Source organism: Misgurnus anguillicaudatus, unplaced genomic scaffold (assembly GCF_027580225.2).
Source record: "Misgurnus anguillicaudatus unplaced genomic scaffold, ASM2758022v2 HiC_scaffold_29, whole genome shotgun sequence".
NCBI lineage: Eukaryota > Metazoa > Chordata > Actinopteri > Cypriniformes > Cobitidae > Misgurnus > Misgurnus anguillicaudatus.
The window spans coordinates 6,392,882-6,415,455 of record NW_027395279.1 but is presented as its reverse complement, the minus strand read 5'-3'; the positions used below and the strand labels follow the sequence as shown (position 1 = coordinate 6,415,455).

At 40.0% G+C, this 22,574-nt stretch overlaps 1 protein-coding gene across 1 annotated transcript; it reads right to left on the bottom strand.

Annotated features, from left to right (window-relative positions):
* Nucleotides 1-553: 553 nt before the first annotated feature.
* Nucleotides 554-15,974, bottom strand: LOC129436710 (butyrophilin subfamily 2 member A1). The gene is made up of 9 exons (XM_073864972.1): nucleotides 15,764-15,974; nucleotides 6,223-6,295; nucleotides 5,627-5,977; nucleotides 5,212-5,484; nucleotides 4,968-5,075; nucleotides 4,223-4,528; nucleotides 3,194-3,259; nucleotides 3,013-3,039; nucleotides 554-2,708 (listed from the first exon to the last, which is right to left on the bottom strand). The coding sequence occupies exons 2-9, from the start codon at nucleotides 6,278-6,280 to the stop codon at nucleotides 2,182-2,184; spliced, it is 1,716 nt and encodes a 571-aa protein (XP_073721073.1). The 5' UTR covers nucleotides 6,281-6,295; nucleotides 15,764-15,974; the 3' UTR covers nucleotides 554-2,181.
* Nucleotides 15,975-22,574: the final 6,600 nt, after the last annotated feature.

The following is a 22,574-nucleotide window of genomic DNA, read 5'->3' as shown; positions in this document are numbered from 1 at the left end:
AACCCAGTCTATCTGAGGATTATGAAGAACAAGCCAAGGATATCCTAACACAATAGGGGTAAAGGGAGATTGAAAAATAAAAAAAGAAATAGTCTCTTGATGATTACCGGAAACAATAAGACTAACCGGACAGGTAGTACGGCGAACAGTGGTGAGTTCTCTGCCATCCAGAGCGAAGACTGAGGTGGCTTGAGGCAAATCGACCAATGGAATCTTGTTCTGACGAGCCCACCCCTCATCGACGAAATTGCCCTCGGCTCCCGAGTCAATGAGAGCAAGTCCAGCGGCGGAGTGCCCAAACCAGCGGAGAGTTGCAGGGATCATAGTCCAGGACCGGGGGGAAGAGGAGATGACAGACGCGCTAACCAGTACTCCTCCGTCTACTGGCGACCCTGGCTTTTAAAGGACAGTTGGAGGCGAAATGCCCAGCGGTGCCACAGTAGAGACAGAGGCGGTTGATGATACGGCGCTGACGCTCCTCCGAAGAGATGCGCACACTGCCCAACTGCATGGGCTCGGCGTCAGCCGAGTGACGGGAAGGGGCAGCCTGGGAATGCGAGCTCGTCTTCTCTGCTCGAAACACCGGTCCAGATGGATAGCCAAGTCAATCAACGGGTCGAGCTCAGCAGGAGCGCCTCGAGCATAAATCTCCTCCCTGAGCTCCAAACTCAGACCCTCCATGAAACGAGCGACCAGGGCAGGGTCGTTCCACCCACTGGTAGAGGCAAGAGTACGAAACTCTATAGCAAAGTCGGCCACAGATCTCCTTCCCTGACGAAGAGTGGCGAGGAGACGAGAAGCTTCACTGCCAAATACGGACCGATCGAAAACCTTAGTCATCTCCTCCTTGAAAAGACTGTACTTGCTGAAGCATGTGGCGTTCGCCTCCCACATAGATGTTCCCCACTCGCGTGCTCGACCCGTCAAGAGGGAGAGAACAAAGGCAACGCAAGCTCGATCCTCCGCATATGTCTGAGGCTGAAGAGAAAAGACAACCTCACATTGGATGAGAAAAGCTCTGCATTCAGCGGGCTCACCGGCATAACTGGATGGGTTGTTAACCCTGGGTTCCGCGGACTGGTGTCGATTAGATGGCACGGCCGCCTCCTGATGAAGATGGAGTAAACGAGCAGACAAATCGGCCACCTGAGCGGAAAGACTCCCCACAGCCTGATGTGCGGCGCCAGTTGTTCCTCATGCCTGCCAAGCATGGCCCCTTGTACCTCGACTGCTGAAAACACAGATTTCTCCTCTGCAGAATCCATATTCGTGGTCGGATTATTCTGTTATAACGAAGAGAATTCCAAGGCAGATATCACAGGGAATTAGAGTCTTTAATAAAAGATAACAAAGGCAGTCTGGAGATTTCACACAGCACTGGAATGAAACAAAGATACTTGAGTCCCGATCTGGGAAAACGACACAGATCTAATCCCTGGAGCTGGCCTGGAGCGCAGCAGTCAATAAATCAGCCACGGAGAATTCTCCTCAGCTTCACACGCAGCTGAACCTCAATGAACTTAGAGGAGACACTGGACAGGACAGACAAGACAGGACCAGGTGAGTTACTCCTATGACACGACACGATAAAGCTGTAGAGTATACAAAGAACATGTGTAATTCAATAATCCGACAAAGAGACTGCCAAAACAGCCACCAGATAAATGCTAAGGGCAGAGTGGGAACAGGTGTCAAAGCAATCAGCGCGAGCGCAGATTGCAATGACACACAGGTGAGAGGGGAGAGAGAGGGAGAGAGAGAATGATAACCAACTGAAAATGAAGGTGTGTGTGCGAGTGATAGGATGTGTGTATGTGTGAATAAGCATGTGTATGTGTTTGTAAATGTGTATGTGACAAAAAGGCAGACAGAGAAAACCAGATTCATGACATTCTTACCCCCTTATCCCAAACTTAAAATATTATTCCCTTATACCAACAAGTACGTACTGTAGAGGTACCCTGTTGTTACAAATAGGTACGGTGTAAATTCGGTTTAATTACGCGGTACTTTGTGGGTCGTAAAATAAAGTGTTACCCAAATTTCTCTTAGGGGACAAAAAACTACCATCAATATTCATCATCACATGTTTCTGAAAATGACACAAACATCCCTGTTTAAAATACCATTTTAAGTTACAAAAATAACTTAAGGAGAGGATTTTTATATTAAGATTAAATCTCAGAGATCACAGATGATGAGTGGTGCAAAGTTATTATGCCAAAAGATCGGATGTAGCTTCTCTTTAAAAGATTGATTAATAAAACAGTAGATATGACACATAGACTCCACATCATAAAAAGAGACTCGACCCTCCTCATAATCCACAAAAACCCTGACTCTCTGAGGTGCCACACTCAGGGAAAGAGAGACAGATGGACCCTCACTAGCCTGATACTCTCCGTATCTCAAACCAGCCACCCAGTATCCACTCTCAGGATTCAGCAGGATCCACCCCTTCCTCTCAACAGATTCTCTGGCCACACCAACAAACCAATCACTTAACCCCTTCACCTCCACCTCATAGTAAAAACACCCTGAAGTGAATCCTTCATTTCCAAGAACACAGACACGTTTATCAAACTTGTTATTTGACTTTTGATCTCCATCCTTCACTGTTCTTGATTGTTGTTCATATCTCACTTGTTTCCCATCATCAGACACAATGAGATCTGGATGAGCTGAATCAGGATCCAGAGTCACATTCACTGTTAAAATATTGAGATTTCTGCTTTACAGATGAATGTTGTAATAATGATGATAATAATATTAGTTTGTGTCTTTCTAGAACACAACATCACTTTACAGAGAAATAAACAAACATAAACACACTGCATAGAGAAAATTAACGAAACAAAACAAATCTGAACAATATATGACAACAAATGAAAACAGATGAAAAATATAAAGAGGATAACAAACAAATTCAATGTGACAATAAAACCATATACAGTCTCATCTAACAGCTGTAGATCTATAACACTTTAATGATGTCATCACACTTTAACTTACCTGCATATTTTCTTAACAGTGATTTCACTAAAAACAGACAGACAGTAAAGAGTTAAACAGAGATCATAACAGATTAACAGACATAACAGACTTAAGATTAAGAATAAGATCAAAACATTTAATGAAATGCAAGTTTGTCTAATAATGAATCATTTAATAAAGACATTGAAAATAAACTCACCACTTCCTACAGTCCTCTTTTCTCTCAGTGAAAGTGTTTGAAATTCTAGAGAGTTCACGTTGTAAAGAGAAAACAGATAAATTAAAAACACAAGTACAAACATAAACATTTCAATATTTGGTCATGTTTTAATGAATGATTTTATATTTATGTTGTTTATCAGAATTTGATCTGATCATCTAAACTTAAATCACACAACAGACACACAGATGTTTGTGTAAACATTTACAGTGCAGGTGGATAAAGTTTGTGAACTCTTGATCATAATGACTGAGTTTCTTTCTTTTATCAGCAGTAACATCCACTGAGTGTTTCATGTATTGAGTGATTATTTCAGCTTCAGATCAACACAAGAGTCAATAACATTTCTCATCTGATCCTCTTTACATAACTCTTAATCTTCATCAATATTACTGAGATTTCTGATGTAATTTTATTTGAGATGATGTTAAAGTATCTCAGTCAGGTTGAGATCAGGACTCATGGGTCACTACAGAAACTGTTTTATCTTCTTCTGTTAATCTTGAAGTACAGATGACTGCACAACTCCTGATAAATGTTTACTGTAAATGACAACACACAGTCCAGGACCTAAGACAGCAAACAGCTTTAAATCATGATGTTTGTCTTATTATGAACTGTGAACATTAATACTGTGAGGAATACTCTTTATTACTTTCTACAATTCATACAATTACAATACAGCTTGAAGTTCACACTGGGCAGTGATTCTTGTCTTCAGTCTTGTGTCATTGATTAAACTTCATTTTAAGTGTAATTCACACACATTTATTACTCAACACTGTAAATATGTTTAACACAGTTTTTAAATAAAGACATAAAACACATGGAAACATCAATGTTATTTTATCAAAAATAATAAGCTAAATGTTTATGTATCTGAATTACTGTCAAATTAAATTAAATACAGGTGATTATAACATGGTTATTTATTAATATTTAATGAATCAAAACTGTTTTTATATTAACAATAAATTAATAACATAAATAACCAACAGACAAAATTACCATTTTTTAGTCTCTGATCTTCACTCTGTAGTCTCTCCTCTTCACTCTTTAGTCTCTGATCTTCACCCTGTAGTCTCTCCTCTTCACTCTTTAGTCTCTGATCTTCACTCTGTAGTCTCTCCTCTTCACTCTTTAGTCTCTGATCTTCACTCTTTAGTCTCTGATCTTCACTCTTTAGTCTCTGATCTTCACTCTTTAGTCTCTGATCTTCACTCTTTAGTCTCTGATCTTCACTCTTTAGTCTCTGATCTTCACTCTTTAGTCTCTGATCTTCACTCTTTAGTCTCTGATCCTTTACTTGTTGTTCTGAAAATAAAAAAACATTAACCTGATATAATTATTTCATAACAACTACAGGCATAACAACTAATGTACAAACATCCAACATTATTTTATAAAGATTATTTTTGGTTTTAATTTGATTTGCCCACTTGACACTGTGATGTCTTTACAGGTTACTGTATGCAGTTCAGTTTACACCACACCGAACATAAAACTGTCTGAAAAAATATAAACTCTTGACTTTTAAGCACTACAGTATGAGAAGTGAAATCTTAAATCACTGTGTGTTCAGTTGAAGATGAAGTGAATCTAAACCTGAAAAACTTCACACTGAACTCCACTATCTGATGAGATGCTCAATGCTGACAAAAACAACATTTCTTTTTTATCTAACTAACATTTGGTCACACTATATACAGTACATACATTATAATAAATATAACAAAACAAACATGAATGTTACCTCTGTATATATAGATGAACACAGCGATCAGTAATCCAGCGATCACACCGAGCACAGATCCAACAGAAATCAAGATCACTGATGACCTCAAAGAGTTAAACATTTTACCTGTAAAACAAAACTCTCTTTATCTAATATCATTGATTATATTCACTTGAATTATAAATATTTTCATGTATTACTGCATCAAATCATCATGAGACAAAATAAACCACATACTCAGAATCAGTGTTTGTGTACTTACTTGATGTTATAATCTCAGTCTCCATCATGTGATGTCTCAGTCTGACTCTACAGTGATATTTACTATCTCTGTTATATACAGTGATCATGTGTTTCACTATGAATCCATCTGTCTCTCTCTGTTTGTCTGTATTTTCAGATGTCAAAGTGACTCCTTCACTGTCCAGCCACACAAGTTCAGGTTCAGGGTACCAACCTTTAGATTCACACTGAAGATGAAGTCCACCAGAAACATCAAATCCATCTACAGTGATGAGTGGAGGACTTCCTACAACTACACATAACAAGTGTGAAAATATTAATTTAGTGATTATTTTCGGCCTATGAGCTTTTTCTTTTGCACCAAAACCAACACTGAACATCACTTATAAGAAAAATAAATCTTGTTCAATGTTAGTTTTTAGTGGTTTGCTCACCTTCAACATTGAGATCAACAGTGATGTCATCATAGTTGGTTTTGGACTGAATTAAACACTTATAAAGTCCTTCATCAGAGATCTGAACTCTTGAGAGTTTGAGTGATGTGTTTCCTTTCTGTAGTTCATCTTTAAACACTTCAGTTCTTCCTCTGTACGACTGAAGCTGATTTGTGTTTTTGTCTTCATGATCTTCATAGAGATGAACTACTGAGTCTTTGAGATCAAGTCTAAACCACTCGACTCTCATGTTTACAGCACTGATGTTGGGTTTGAGAGAACAGGGCAGAATCACATCTTCACCAGATACAATGAAGAGAGGATCTACAGGTCCAACAACAACAAACTGATCTGTAAGAGACAGAAAATGGGTCTGAAATCTGCTGTTTTAGGTGCTTTTATCATGTTCAAATTGTCTCTAAAGAAACAATTAATGCAAAAAAATTAATAGCATATTAATGACCATTATAACAATAACTCGTTGTTTCCTGCCAGTCTTAGAAATCTAACCGGCAACTTTGGGATTACAAGCCAGACTCTCTAACAACTAAGCCATAACTTCCCCCATGAGTTTGTAATAATGTGTGAATATTTACCTGCTGTTGAGTCTGTGATTCCAATAATAATCATCAGAGTCACACAAATGAACTCCATCACTCCAAAACACAGCTTTTTAAAAACATGACAAAACAAAAAATAAATGTTTATAGACAAACACAAATTTCATCTTAATACCTACAATAACATGCCAAAGAATGCACTGTAATAATCTTATAAATTGTTCTGTGATATTTACATAGAAGGTATGTGGCTTCATTTAGTGCAAAAATGATCCAGAAAAAGTTTAACATGTCCATTTACAACCCTAGGATTTCTCATTTGAATGAATTGGTCCACATGAGTCAGATTTGGTGAACTGTTACTGCAAAACTCTACACACAAACCCCTACATTTCTCAGTGCTTACACCATCTGGACATATGGAAAGCACTAGCATTCAATACTGTTCACTCAAGTCAGCACAGCTTAAGCCCGGAATACACTGCACGATAATTGGCTGTCCCAGACGAAAGATATCCATCGTGAAACTATCGTCGCGATTTCTGTTATCGTGGCTCTCCATCGGTGGTCCTATGTCGTACAGTGAGAGAGGTTCAAAGACGGCCGTTTTCCCGGTCTTGCGTCCAAAGATAGCCTACGATAGTTTTCTGGCAGTGTCAGAAATTCGGCATGATCACCGCACAGTGTGTTTGCTGCTACGACCTGCGCGCCGGTATTTGTTTACCACGAGCGCATGCTGGTGACGTTGCGCAACGTGTGACGCAGCCGCCGAAGCTTCCGTGTCATCATCGTACAGTCTACATGCCTGTCGTACCCGAGTTTAAATGATACATGTCGCACAGTGTGATAAAGCCCGGAATACACTGCACGATTTTTGTCCTCTTATAAGATCATTACCTTATCACACTTCCCGGGCCACGTTCGTTTGGTCACCTTTAACCGTTGACGATATTCCCACGATGACTCACAACCTTTGACTTGACACTGCAATGCTAGTAGAAAACAGACTCACAGTATTACCTCACAATGCATAACTTCTGTGAATTTAGAGAGAAGGATACACCACCTCTCTGCTTCGAACAAGGGTAGGTGGAGGGTGTGGATCAAACACTGCTGCTCGTCGGATCTACCATGGCCAGGCCGCCGCCACCACACCGGGTGGGTTCAGGTCAGTTGTTTACACCAGGCCTGTATGAAGACAATACCGGAGTCGAATGCTTCCCTCTCCTCTCTTCTAAACCACGGGACAAGAGATCTAGACAGAGGCGAACTTCTAGAAGGACTCCACAGTAAGTCAGCATACACAGAGATCACACAAAAGTTACTTCGTACAGCAGACAATACTTCCCAACACTATTCAGTGTGCCTTACTTAGAGATGTTGCCTCACCACCTCCGGGTGGGGGGAGAAAAAGGGTCAGGGGTTATAAGCAGGCGTACATACAAGAGATGGCCACTGCTAGCACAGTGCGTTCTTCTTAACTGGATTTCCTTCTCGGCCTAAAGGGTAAATGCAGACAACAGGAACACGGCACAGCACTGCAATCTTCAGGTGTACACACGTCAAACACAGACTCACCCACTGCACTTCACACACTCTAGTGAATTTAAGGTCGGCACTCGATGTTTGGACCAAGGGTTTGTCCAGGGAAGAATCGAAACCGCTGACACAACAAATGCCCAAGGGAGACGTCGTAGCCACAGCGAAATAACGCCCTCCAAATCCAACTGGTGTTTGGCTCGCCCACTAATCCTTCCCACAGTGGGGCCGCTCACACACTGTTTCACAACTCAAAGAAACTGCGGGTACTCCATACTCAAGGTATGATACCTAAACGTGATGGTCATACAGTTTACTCACAACTCTGTTGATGCTATCTTCCTCTCTTTTCCTTCAGCGATTCACACAACCACCGCCAGCAGAACGATATCCACGTGACACCTGTTCCTCTGACAGCTCTTCGGGAACATGACCTTCTCACAAAGGTAACACAGATCTACAAAGTTTCTCCATTCAACACAAGGTTTCCGTTTCTCAAACCTGTATATTTTCGTTTGCCCACTACTTTGATTCGCTTTGCGAGTCTTCAAATGCCCAAAACATCTGTCTTACTCCCTCTCCAAACGCCCAATCGCTCCGTTCTACCCGCAGTGTCTGCTGGAAGTCAACTTCCTCTTCCTGTGTTTCCGATGCCCTCTTTATACGTCTCCTTCCTGCTAAATCACCCAATCGATGATCGCTACACTCAGCGACACACCTGTTGCCGATAATGCCCAAATTTTGGTCTCCCGGAGTTCCCGGAAGTGACTGGTGTTCGGGGAATAACATCCGGGCAGAACTAATCTTCCACCACTTTCAGTTCCACCCCTTCAAAAGTCACTCCGTGACACATTCACATAAAACAAGATATTGATATAGAAATTGTAAGACACTTTATTGACAGCTAGCAAACAATGAGCTGCATAATGAGGCAGGAATTTGAGAGGGAACTTCAGTAAAGAATTTGAGTACAAATGTATACATGTTTGTTTGAGGTTTATTAAGAAGTTAACAATATAATCAACATAGAAATGAAGGTCAGTAGGACATTTTCAGTTTATTTGGAAACAAACCCTATTCAAAAACTTAACTTGTATAAACTAAGAAACTGATACACAACAGAGCTGTACACTTCATGTGGCTCATGTTAACATATAACTTTATGCCCAAAAAGTGTGAATATGTTTTTCCACTTCACAGTTTTGTACTGATGAGAGGGATGCAGACCTGTAAGAGAGTTATAAACAGCTATTAGCATAAATTGTCCACAGAAATACCCTTACATATATAACTGATGGGTAAATTTCACTGATAGCACTACATTCAGAAAAAAATATCATGTACATTTGGACTAAATTCAGAACATCTCAGATAAACATCTGCAGTGATTAGTTATATAAAAAGCTGTTTTCAGATGATTGTTTTTTAAGATGCCCATCGATCGTCTAGCTTCTGTTTATAACGCTTTTCTGTCAGTGTAAAAACACATTGCATATGGCGAGTGGCGAGTGCGCGAGTCTCCGCGTAAAACAATGCGGCGCTCATGAAAACGGTGTCGCGTGTAAAGCGCAATGGATGGAATTGTAAACAATATATGGAATCATATTACAGCACACACTTAAAATATCTTGCAGTGCAGCCTTACTCAAAGTTGCCATGAAGAAAACGAAAGTGAATAACTGTGTCTTACACAGCATGTCTAACACGGATGTAGATCCGCCATTACGTGACGATCATGGTCCTCGTTTGTAAACAATGTGAACGTTTTTCAACCCGAAGCATGCAGTCTGCTGAGGTCGCTTGTGTAGGCTGAACTGCACAAGCCATAATAGCAAATATAAATGAAGATAAATGACTTACAGTTTCTTCAGGAATATATCCTCTGCCATTGCATCTTCCATTGTTCTTCTTCTTAGGTAACTTTAAGATAAAAGCTTCTCTTCCTCAATGTCCAGACATAAATAAAGATATTCCTCACGTGTGTGTAAAGTTTATCATCCAAACATGCGGTAAAGTCTTTAAATCTGATAAAACTTTACACTTTGCTTGTTATGGTTTGAACAGCTCATGTCTTCATTACCATGTCAACAGCGGTACCGCCTGTGGGCATGACCGCATTAAAGATAATGAAGTCAGCCAGGAAAAACAGTACTCTCTTTACTTCAATGCAGATTATATAAACAGGCAATATTTGTTTTCGATTATAATTAGCTTGTTTAATTGACATTTCAGGGTTTCTTTGGATATGTGTATCATGTTTGTGTGACGAGTATTCGCAGAGTTTCAACTGATTTTTGTAACGCGTTTTAAGAGACAGCTGGCAGAGACAGAAATGTCAGAATGCACACCCTGTTTATTTTCTTTATTTAACAAAAACACAAAGATATCTTGTTATTGTGAATGTACATTAATTAAAGAGGACCTTTCAGAGTTTCAAATGATGTCAAACACGTATGTGTATGATTATTAATGTTGGAGTATTTTAAGTTGATTCTGCTATGATAAGCAGAAAACACATCAAAACGCGGCGCCGCATTTTTGGACCCCTGGGGGTTTAACCTCTGGCACGCTTTCCTTAAACAATGGAACGGGCTTACCTTTTTCTATGATGATATCACGCTATTAGCCTCCGAAATCCACCTTTTCAAAGACGCAGCCCCCTCAGTTGGTTTCGGGGGTTATTACCAAGGTCGTTGGTTCGCTTCAACCTGGCCCCCCGAAATCACTAAACTGGAGGATTCTGCCTTTTCCTCCGCACTGTTCGAATTATACCTGATCGTCGTTGCAGCCACATAACATTTCATTGTGATAATTTCCCCGCAGTTTTTTCCATTAACAAAGGCAGGTCTAACTCCCCGCAACTCATGCCTTTTCTCAGACGCTTATTTTGGTCTTCCATCTGCAACCAGTTTATTATCTAAGCAGAACACGTGCCAGGTTTCAAAAATCAAATCACTGACTCACTTTCCCATTTTGCCTTTCAGAAATTCAAGACATTGGCTCCTCAAGCAGACCCATCTCCCACCCCAGTACCTCCCTTTTCAGACACGATTTTCCAGTAAACCACCCCCTGCAGCATCTCCATAGCCTCTCCATCCAAAATATTCTTTAAGCAGTTTGCCCCAGAACACTTCAGACATATCTTACCGCCTGGAAATGTTTCAAATCTTTTCATTTTCATCACCAGCTATTTTTTCCCGATTTTTCTATTCTAGTAGTTTCTTCCTTCACCACCATTCTACACCATATTAAATGGTCTCAACCCGGCACCATTAAAGTCTACCTAAGCGGAATACATTTCTTTCATAAACTGATTTTCGGCCAGCCCCCAAATAGGTCTCCTCATCAAAGGCTTTAAAAAATCCAAACCCAGCTGCCCCAACTCCCGCGTACCTCTTACTCGCGAAGTCCTAAGCAAATGCCTGTACACTATCCGTTCAGGATACAACTCCGAAAACACTACCCGAACCCTCAAAGCTCTCTTTATTCTCGCTTTTTTCGGTTTTCTCAGATGCTCAGAGTATACTTGTAACTCAATTTCGATCCCCAGATCCATCTGAGTTTCCCCGACCTAGAAATTTTAGACAACGACACCATATGCTTTAACATCAAGCGCAGCAAAACAGATCAATTAATGCACGGTCATCCAATTTTCATCTTTAATCTCCCCTCCCCTCTCCATCCTTACCAGGCAGTTTCCTTATTTCTAGCTCACCGCAGTATCCAAATCCGCTCTCCCTCAGACCCCCTCTTCATCGACGATAAAAACAACCCCGTCTCCAGACACTGGTTCCAAAAACACCTTAAAGCACACTATCCGTTGCGCACTTGAATCTTATTAGTCACCGTACCGTACCGCGCTCCGCCTTAACCATTGGCTTCGTGCTTAACTTCCTCCAGACCGCAGCATAGTAAGCTCAGCTCGCATTACTCTATTCATCATCATTTATTAGCTATAATTTGGCCAATACTTCAGCAACGATTATTTTCCGCTCCTTACGCTCTTTAGCCTAATATTCACCCTCGCTCCCCCTGGAGCTTCAGGGTGCGCGCTCTATATTTAGCTCCCTCAGGAGTTAATATAAAATTTCTCACAACCTTATTCTTTATAAATCGCTTTTAATATGCTCACACTACCGCAGTAGTTATACCCTGTCTCCCATTGGAGCCTCAGGCCACGCGCTTCACATTAACTCCCGCAGGAGTTAAAATATATAAAATTTCTCCCAACCTTACACTATAAGTCGCTTACTGCAGCAGCAGTGATTTGAATACGATCTCACTACCGCAGTAGTTATACCCTAACTCCCGTTGGAGCCTGGGGCCGCGCGCTTCACATTAACTCCCGCAGGAGTTTAAATATATACAATTTCTCCCAACCATACACAGTATAACCGCTCACTGCCGCAGCAGTAATTTTTTAATACGCTCTCACTACCGCAGTAGTAATTTATCTTCGCTCCCGCTGGAGCTTCAGGCCGCGCGCTTCTTATTAACTCCCGCATGAGTTAAAGTGCCCATCTTATGACTGCTTTTCCACAAGTTAAATAGGTGTATGAGTTCCATAAAGCATGTTTCAAAAGTTGTTTGCTCGAAATAGCTTGTAGGAAAAGATTGTTACCCATCTCTAGGAGCCTCTGTTTCAGGGCATTTCAGATTGTGCCGTTTTGAGCTAGTCATTACATATTTATGAGCTGCTGCTCCTTTGATCACGCCCCACTACTAACGTCATGTGCGCGTGCATAGTGATATCGTGAGCAGTACAGACCATACTTTGTTATTATTTTATATATTATTATTATTAACGGTTTATGTTGCCAACAGACAAATCATGCAGAAAAGTATCACTAATAAGTACACTACAGGAGAAGAAACTCATGACACACAATGATTCCAGAGTCAATTGTGATGTAGCAGTTTCAACAATACACTTGTTTCCCTGGACAATGCTAACATATTCCCGTTATAAAACATTTTCAAACGCATTATTTTCGCAAATTACAGAAATTAAGACCCGGCGGGGGATGTATACTGCTTGTGGACCGCATGCTAATTGCTAGAAGCTAACGCGAGGTCTGGACCGTAAAGTTATAAGAGGCTCGGGGGTTAGCCTCGTCAGAAAAGCCGGGGCGGTAAGGCCCGGTCTCGGTGTGTCAAACTCATCATGACACACAAATATTCCAGCGTAAATTGTGATGTAGCAGTCTCAACAATACACTCGTTTCCCTAGACAATGCTAACATATTCCCATTATAAAACATTTTCAAACGCATTATTTTTGCAAATTACAGAAATTAAGACCCGGCGGGGGATGTATACTGCTTGTGGACAGCGTGCTAATTGCTAGAAGCTAGCCGGAGGTCCGGACCGTAAAGTTATAAGAGGCTCGGGGGTTAGCCTCGTCAGAAAAGCCGGGGCGGTAAGGCCCGGTCTCGGTTAGTTTGGCAAAAAACTTTTAGTTTGGCAAAGCACTATTATTAGTTCTTGTAGAATTGTAAAATAAAGGCGTTAAATATTTTTTTAACTTTCGAAACCACGCTGTAAACTATCTAGCCTGCAAAAATATCTATATAGCCTACTGTTTACAACCAATTTTAACATCACTATACATTTAAAAGGTATAATTTACGGGATTAGCATCAATGTATGATCTCTGTTTTGAGATACAGATCCTTTAGCATCATAAATGTAGTATTTTGTGACAGAAAATGACAACATGCAAAATATAACGTGACTTCTTACCCTTTGTGTTGATACAACGATCGCTAATCAAATCCAGTCTGTTTCAGATGTGTTAATGATCCATGAAAGTCCAATAAAATACATCCAATGACCATTTTTGTCCACAAATGCGTATAATCCGTGAAATATAGATACATAGTCTGTTGTTTACATCAGATTTCGCATGAAGGTCTTATCGCCTACAATCTGATGACTATTTGCGTCGTAACACACTGTATATAAGATTACTCCGGGTTCCAATAACCACGCGTTAAAACTTTGTTTTTAAAAATTCAAACTGAATGTGACGAAATGGCTAGTTACGTGACAACGGAGCTGAGTTTGAACTCGCGCAATCTGAGACACAAGGCAGAGGACATTCAGAAATCTATATCTCACTCAAAACAGCATGGATGGATTTTTTCCAAGTTTGTATGCGTGTGGGAGCATCAGAGACACAAAATAACACCCCAAAACCCAGAAAAAGTGAGTTTTTCATAATATGGGCACTTTAAAATAGAAAATTTCCCACAGCCCTATTCTGCAGCAGTGAATTGAACATGCTCACACTACCGCAGTAGTGTTTTCTCCTTTGTTCCTGCAGGAGCCCCAGATCGCGCACTTTTCATTATCTCTTTCAGGAATTACAAGCCAGCATCTATTAAATGAGGAGATAGTTAAATAATTTCACACATCTTTGGGGTGAAGAAAAGGTTTAACTGTAAAGACTACTCGCTGGTATCCACCTGGCTTGTTGTCCTCATATTATATTCATATACGTTCTTTTTGAGGGGTTTCTGAACTTGGGGCTCGAGCCGAGTCTCGGGTTCGAGCTTCCTCTGAGGACAGCAAGCCAAATTTTATTTTACCATCATTCAATAGACTGAATGCGCAGGCGAACTAGTGAAATGAAGTTCTTAACGTAGGTTCGGAAGGAGCCTAAAACATTCAGTCCTGTCAATCATCCTGAGAGCCTATTTAAGCAAGTTAATCTCCACGCCTTACATTGACGATTCATCTGGCATCCCTCCTCCTCCCCAATTCTCCTCCTTTATTTGTCTGAATATTAATGAACCATTAAACTGATCTGGTTGCACATAATTAATTCAAGTGTACTGAACATAAACAAATTGAGTAAATTCTACTCAAAATTGTTTAGCTACAATTATGAATAGCTATAATTAATCTGAAATTACTTAAAATATAGGTACACATAATTTATACATTATGGGGCGGTTTTAGTCCTAGACTAAAACAAATGTAAGAGCTGTCCAAACGGAAAACAACTTGAACTGACATATCTTAAAATACATCAGTGCCCTTTGATTTGCCTCAAAATGCACACAAGTAATGTTTTTAATAAGGCATGTTTGTTAAAATTAGTTATATTTCCTAATTAAACTAAGACATAGTCCCGTTTTAAGCTAATCCCTGACCGCGAAACCAACCCTATAAGTACACTCAACTTAAAAAAAAAAAAAATCTTATTTTGTGCATCTTCTTGCCATAATAAAATTAAGTAAAGTCAACATTTAAAAAAAATTCAGGGTAGAACTTCAGCCTTAACATTAGCATATAGCATTAACTAGTATATAGCACTAACTTGGCAGTTACAACTTTATTTTAGCATTGTAACAACATAATTAATTTAATGTGTAATTTAATGTTGGGTTGTTGGGGTCACAAATGAAACGTCACAGTTGGTGTTATGTTAAGATTGGTCTGTTTTCCAGCAGTCTTTTGCATGCACAAGGTTTACATAAGAAAGAGAAAACAATCCTGTTTGAGGCTTACAATATGCCAATACCATGTACACAACTCGTATTATTCATCTATGCCTAGGTAAAAACATTTTACATTGTACTGCACCTTTAACATGTAAATGACTAATAACAATCTAGTTTCCATGTTTTGTGGGGACATTTATACGCTTGTTTCCTCATGGGGACCTCGAAATTTCACCACAAGGTCACAAATTTACTGGTACTCTTATATTTGTGGTTATATTTGCTCCCCCACGTTATAATTACCAAGTACACACACACACACACACACACACACACACACACACACACACACACACACACACACACACACACACACACACACACACACACACACACACACACACACACACACTACAAGTCTTGTAATAAAAAATCTTTCCCTACCTCCTCAGAAAAATATTTCGTTTGTTCAATCATATTAGATTCTCAAGATTCTCCATCTTTTCTTACAAGTTCTTCCTGTAATGCTCTGTAATCTTTTATTCAATACTAATCATATGGACAGACTCAGATAAATTCATCATTCTTACCTTCAGCTCAGCATTAAGTTTGTTCACAATCCTCTAAAGCGTCTGAATAAATGCTGTTCATGTGGGTTTGTATAAAAGGATCAAGCAGTAACTTCATTCATTTTACTTTCATTTGTGAACTTATAGACTGGAAGTGCTCACATGACCCCCATCATTCTGATAAACAAGAAGCTGGATTCACTTCCTCTTTCTGTGTGGACTGAAATCTTTAGGGTTTAACAGGAAATTGTTGTATTTCGAATGGGGTTGTCATATTTTACTGCTTTAAGGGTCATAACCAGCAGATAATATCAGGTTGGATCTCAAACCAAATCATCTAAATGTTCAGGTTTCATTTTAGCCTCTTTTTAAAAAGAAATAACATGAATTATATTAACCAGAAAGTAAATAAAGAATAATTTAGAAGCATTAGGATTTTGTGTGTTGTGACATTTTCATTATTTAGCTTCAGATATCATGAATACAGTGACAGTTTTAATTTTCATTACCACAAAAAACAACCGTTTGATTGCACACAGATTCAATGTGAAGCCCACAGCTGGAGTGAGATTCAGATCTGCAGAGACTCCAGGATGAGAAGTGAAGCAAAAATACTATAGGAGAGAAGTAAAGAACAGAAAGAGCTCCATCCTAACCAAACTCTTCTGAACAAACCCTGAGACCTGAGTTTAAACTTTAAGGCCTTTCACACCTCATAGTTCAAGAAATAATTTACACTACCAAATACTGGGCAGATTTTTCAAAAATTCCAATTTCAAGGTCGGATTAATACAATTTTTGCATTTAATTTCTGCCTAAAAACATTTGAAGTGTTCCCATAACCACGTACAGTGGAAAAAATGCAATATCTTTATATCCTTTTTACAGAAACCCCTTTGAGGTTACATAAAAAGCTGCTGTTTGTGACAAATGTTATTATTTATGTTGTTTTTCATATGCTGAACCACCAAATTTTCTTTTTTTTTGTGTGTGTGTTGTAAACACTGTCTTTGAAAGTGTATAACTCTGGTTCTGTGTACTCTAGCATATTGCAGACATTTCTGGTTGTTCTGTTGTTGTGGCAGTAAACACTCAAAAAAAAAGATCTCTTTAGCATGTCGAATTCAAAAGTTATTAATATTTTACTGAAGGGAGTCAAAATACATTTTTCATATAAAAGTAATTTGTTTTGTTTTGCACATATAATAAATAACAAGGGATTATTCATGCACACAACCAAAGAAAATGCTATGAATGGACTCATTTTGTAAAGTAGGACCTAAGATAAAAGATGGTGTAGTATTCTGGCTATCTGCGCTATCTAAGGCAGTTCACGTTCAAGTTTCACGTAAATTTACAAAAGACCAATTTTTACCTCATTATTCAATCAACGATTGTTGGATATGTGATGATAATAGAACAAAACCGTGTTCCTGTGAGTGAGAGCTTTCATTTGCCCATGTTTGTCATATTTCAAAAATATGAAATATGTGAACATATATAAAAATGTTGGAGGGGGGGGGGGTGATAGTGTAAATTAAGTGTAAATAACCTTCTTACAGTAAAATATATGTCAAAGTGATGCATATCTGCAGCAAGTAGAGAGTCTAAGCTTTCAAACAGTATCTCATATGTGGTTTAATAAGTTCAGGGATTAATAATAATTGAAAGTAATGATAATGGCATGTCCCATCAGAAAACAGCAAAAAGAAAATGACACTGAGCCAGTGGTATTAATATAATTTACAAAAAATTAAATAAAGAAGTGCCTTATGAGTCTTTTTTAACCTTGATATTTATATATTTATAAATAAAAAAGGCACAAGATATACAGCACACAGTCAATTGTAGATCAACACCAGGGCCGTGCACAGGGGGGTGGCCCGGTGGCTAGAGCAACTGCCCTTCTGCCCTAATCGGCTGAGGTGCCCCTCTCGCCAACCCCAGTCAAAGTGTTCTGTTACCGCTCGTCTAAAGATCCACTGTTTCTGGTAATCCACTTCGTGATTTCCCGCCCGCTCCGCAGCATCTCTCACATTCTGTGTCCACTCTTTGAAGGGCGAAGATGACAGTTTGTTGTATTAACAGGTAGATTCATTATATTACCTCAGTTGTTGAGCTGCTCAATTAGTAATTTGGTAGTTTGAAGCCGAGAGAGGTCGTGTTCTATATTTATTTTTGCTTGCTTGTGTTCTCGTGATCACTACTTAATTTTCTCGTTATCTTTTAGCTTTAATCACATCACAAGAATACAACTTTTGTTATGTCGAGATCACGAGAAAACAAGCTGCTGTTTTCTCGTGGTCTCGACATAACAAATGTTGTATTCTTGTGATGTGATTAAAGCTTACGTGTACTCAATAGAACATACATTTTAGACAGCAAAAGCATATTTAGCAAATTAGCATGGATGAACAAATGAGATTTTACTTCAGGGATTCGCTCAAGATTAAACAGATTTGCCAATAATTGACCATTTGATAGCACGGTGAATTTAGGGACCGTCTTTAAAGTACTCCATATACGTTTCTACTTTAAACAGCATTAAAATGGAATAACTTAAAGTCAACAAACAGTCACAAAACCAACTGTAAAGTGTTCGTGGTTGTCAACTATAATGCACACTTTTTTTAGATGTTTTATATTTATTCAAATAACCTGTTAAATACTATTGAAGATAGAAACGTGTACAGTGCACTTTAGAGATGGTCCCTACATTCACGAACATCAAACTTTATTTATTTATTAAGTCTATCGACAATTAGCTACGCGTGGTAATGGCGAAGACTCCATATTCACTTCAAAATAAATGAAATATTATGGACAGGAAATTACATTATGGCATTTGGATTATTATGTCTGGATAGCGAGAAAACAACTTTTGTTATCTCGAGATCATGAGAAAACAAGCAGCAAAAATAAAAATATGGATGACCTCTCTCGGCTTTCCTATGTTTTTGTATTTCTGTGGATGATTTGCTCTCTGTCTTCTTAAAGTGCTAACAACTTAGCAAACATTTTTAGAATAACAGTGATTGTCTAATGAGTACCCGATGAGATCTAATATAAATAACACCAAATTTGCTGTTGTTGGCACACTTTGTCGACAAAAAATAAAAAACAATGTTTTTTAAAAAAAAAGACAGAGTTGGAAGGGAGGCTGCAAAAGCTGTTCAAAATTGCCAACATGGATTCAAAGCTTCAGCACAACACATCATATTGTTAAAACCATATAAATTGTGCCCCCCTTGCCCCCTTTTTGGTTTGGGCCACTGCCCCTCAAAATGTCTCTGCACGGCCCTGATCAACACATTATAAGCTTACATACTACACAGTGTGATACATTGTTGTTGAAGGCCGTGTAAAACACGTTAACAAGGCACATTACCAGCAGCTGACCATACTAATTCTCCCATATTTGTCTAAAAATATTGTTGATAGAACTACACACTGTAGTGTCAGAGGCGAACCCTACTTAAGTATTTTAACTTTCTACATAAAAGTATTTTGTTGTATAAAAGTATTACATGTATTCGTATTTTATCAGTGTTTTTCTTTTGAAAACATACATTCCAAAGCATATTATCATAATTTTTACTCCACTACATTTCATAATTTCAAGTTTTTGGTTTATATTTATTATTTAAGTACGTTAAACATCTAGTATTTATTTTTTAGTTTTTTAAGAAATTAAACGTACACAATTTTTATGTAATTATGTATTAAATTTTAATATGCTACACTGAAAAAACGAACTTTTTAGTATAGTAATATTTATTAGATTAACTCTCATAATTTCTACATAATAATATTAACATTTATTGAGAACTAGATTTTCCTAAGTAAAATGATGATAAATACACAATTAATTCATATAAAAAATTAACTGTGTGGGAATAGTAAGTCTTATTAGATATTTTCTTGTATTATTTAACTGTTTTATAGTCACTGCACATAGTCCTAAAATAATTAAGTAAATTTTAATCAAAAACTTTAGCAGATGCATACATTACATTAAAAATAGGCAATATGTAAAATGAACAGGTATAAATATATGCAAAAACCTACAGACAGGATGAATACCTAGCTTATATTAGAGACGAAGCTTTAGATATTATAAATATGACAGGTGCTATGATGTGATGATCATGATGTAATGATACGTATGAGGCGGAAGCAAATGCAGGTGAAATATAAACAATGTTTATTAAATGTAAACAAAGAGAGAGTATTCTGAGTCAATGCGGAAGTAATCCAGTCCGGTGTTGTGGTGGGCAATGGTGACGATGACTACGGTGGAAGTTGATGTTTTGAGTGCGACGTTGGTGGAGTGGTGAGCAGTGGTGAAATCCAGGCTGACACGGAACATCCACACGAAGACGACGACGACAATACACATCCAAACTGAAACACGTAATCCAATGCACACGGAACAACCAAGCAACACGGAGACAACACACACACACAAACATGACACGGAGGAAAACAATGGATTTTCCTACCGTGACAGTACCCCCTCCCCTAGGAACGCCCCTCGGGAACCTTCTCTCCTCGGGACCATAACCTTCCCAATCCACCAAGTACTGAAATCCGCGTCCCCTCCGTCTGGAGTCCAGAATACGGTTAACCGAATATGTGGTCTCCCCATTAACGATACGAGGCGGAGGGGGAACCGGGGCAGGCGGATTAAGACGGGAAAAAATCACCGGTTTAATTTTGGAAACGTGAAAGACGGGGTGAACCCTCCTGTACGCAGGAGGAAGGCTAAGACGCACTGTTACCGGATTAATGATCTTGGTAACAGAAAACGGGCCAATAAATTTGGGAGCAAGTTTATTCGAGACGGAAAGCTTCGGAATATTCTGGGTTGAAAGCCACACTCTTTGACCGACGACGTATCGGGGAGGCTTCGACCGGTGGCGATCGGCCTTAGCCTTGGTGCGCGACCTTGCCTGGAGCAGAGCTCTGCGAGCTCTGGTCCAGGTGCGGTGACACCTCTGGACTAGTGCGTTTGCGGAGGGGACCGACACCTCGGATTCAGTACTGACAAAATTAGGTGGTTGGTACCCTAAACTACACTTAAATGGAGACATGCCCGTAGATGACACCGGCAGAGAATTGTGTGCGTACTCCACAATTGAGAGTTGCTGACACCAGGACGAAGGATTCTTGGAAACCAGACATCGCAACACCCTTTCGATGTCCTGATTGGCTCGCTCGGTTTGACCGTTGCTCTGGGGATGAAACCCGGACGAAAGGCTAACAGTCGCCCCTAGCAATTTGCAGAACTCTCGCCAAAATTTGGACACAAACTGGGGACCCCTGTCAGAGACCACGTCTGTCGGGAGGCCATGTATACGGAAGACGTGGTCAATGACAGCTACCGCTGTTTCCTTGGCTGATGGTAATTTGGTCAAGGGAATGAAATGAGTCGCCTTCGAGAACCGGTCCACTACGGTCAAAATCACCGTATTACCCTTAGAGGGTGGGAGGGCGGTAATGAAATCTAGTGATATGTGGGACCAGGGTCTCGAAGGGACAGACAGCGGTAAAAGTAACCCATCTGGAGGACGATTGGAAGTCTTACCAACGGCACAAACCGAACAAGCCAAGACGAAGTCGTGGACGTCACGAGCCATACCAGGCCACCAAAATCGTTGCTTGACTAGAAACCTAGTTCTACTAACCCCTGGGTGACAAGCAACACTGGAACCATGACCCCACTGGAGGACGTCTGACCGTAACCCTTCCGGCACAAATAAACGGTTCGGTGGGCAGCGAGCCGGGGGCATTACCCCTTCTAAGGCTGTCAAAACCTTCGATTCGACCTCCCATCTGAGCGCGGAGATAATGATTCTCTCCGGTAAAATGGGCTCGGGAGTAGCAGTACGATCGGAACGCTCAAAAAGACGGGATAAAGCATCGGGTTTGATGTTTTTGGAACCCGGCCGGTAAGAAAGTGTAAAATCGAAACGACCGAAAAACAATGCCCACCGAGCCTGCCTGGAGTTAAGTCTTTTGGCGGTTCTAATGTATTCGAGATTCTTATGGTCCGTCCATACAATGAAAGGTACACCTGACCCTTCAAGCCAGTGACGCCATTCTTCCAGTGCTAGCTTGACCGCCAACAACTCTCGATTGCCAATGTCATAGTTAACTTCCGCAGGAGATAAACGATGAGAATAATACGCGCAAGGATGAACCTTTCCGTCTGAGGATGCACGCTGGGACAACACTGCTCCTACCCCCACCTCTGACGCGTCGACCTCCACTATGAATTGACGTGAACGATCAGGGGTAACGAGAATGGGAGCTGAAACAAAGCAGCCTTTCAGTTTGGCAAACGCAGCCTCAGCTGCGTCTGACCACCTGAACGTCAAACCAGGGGAGGTCAAAGCGGTCAGAGGTGCGGCTAGTTGGCTGAAATTGCGAATGAAACGCCGGTAAAAATTGGCGAACCCCAGAAATCTCTGCAGGGCCTTGCGAGACTCTGGGGATGGCCAATCTACCACAGCCTTAACTTTCTCAGGATCCATGCGAACACCCTCAGTCGAAATTATGTGTCCTAAAAAAGAAACAGACTGTGCATGAAAAACGCATTTCTCCGCCTTGACAAAAAGTCCATTCTCTAGCAACAGCAGAAGCACTCGTCGTACGTGTTGCAAATGTTCCTGGAGAGACGAAGAAAAAATCAATATGTCATCCAGGTAAACATATATGAATTGATCTACCATGTCTCGCAACACGTCATTAACGAGTGCTTGGAAGACTGCCGGCGAGTTCGTGAGACCGAAAGGCATCACGCAATACTCAAAATGGCCACGAGGGGTGT

What these genes read in the sequence shown, in the direction of transcription:
- LOC129436710 (XM_073864972.1), bottom strand. Translation starts at nt 6,280, where the DNA reads ATGGAGTTCATTTGTGTGACTCTGATGATTATTATTGGAATCACAGAC. An exon ending in AATCACAGACTCAACAGCAG is followed by an intron (nt 5,978 to 6,222) that starts GTAAATATTCAC and finishes TGTCTCTTACAG; the next exon opens with ATCAGTTTGTTGTTGTTGGA. An exon ending in GTTCATCTATATATACAGAG is followed by an intron (nt 4,529 to 4,967) that starts GTAACATTCATG and finishes TTTTATTTTCAG; the next exon opens with AACAACAAGTAAAGGATCAG.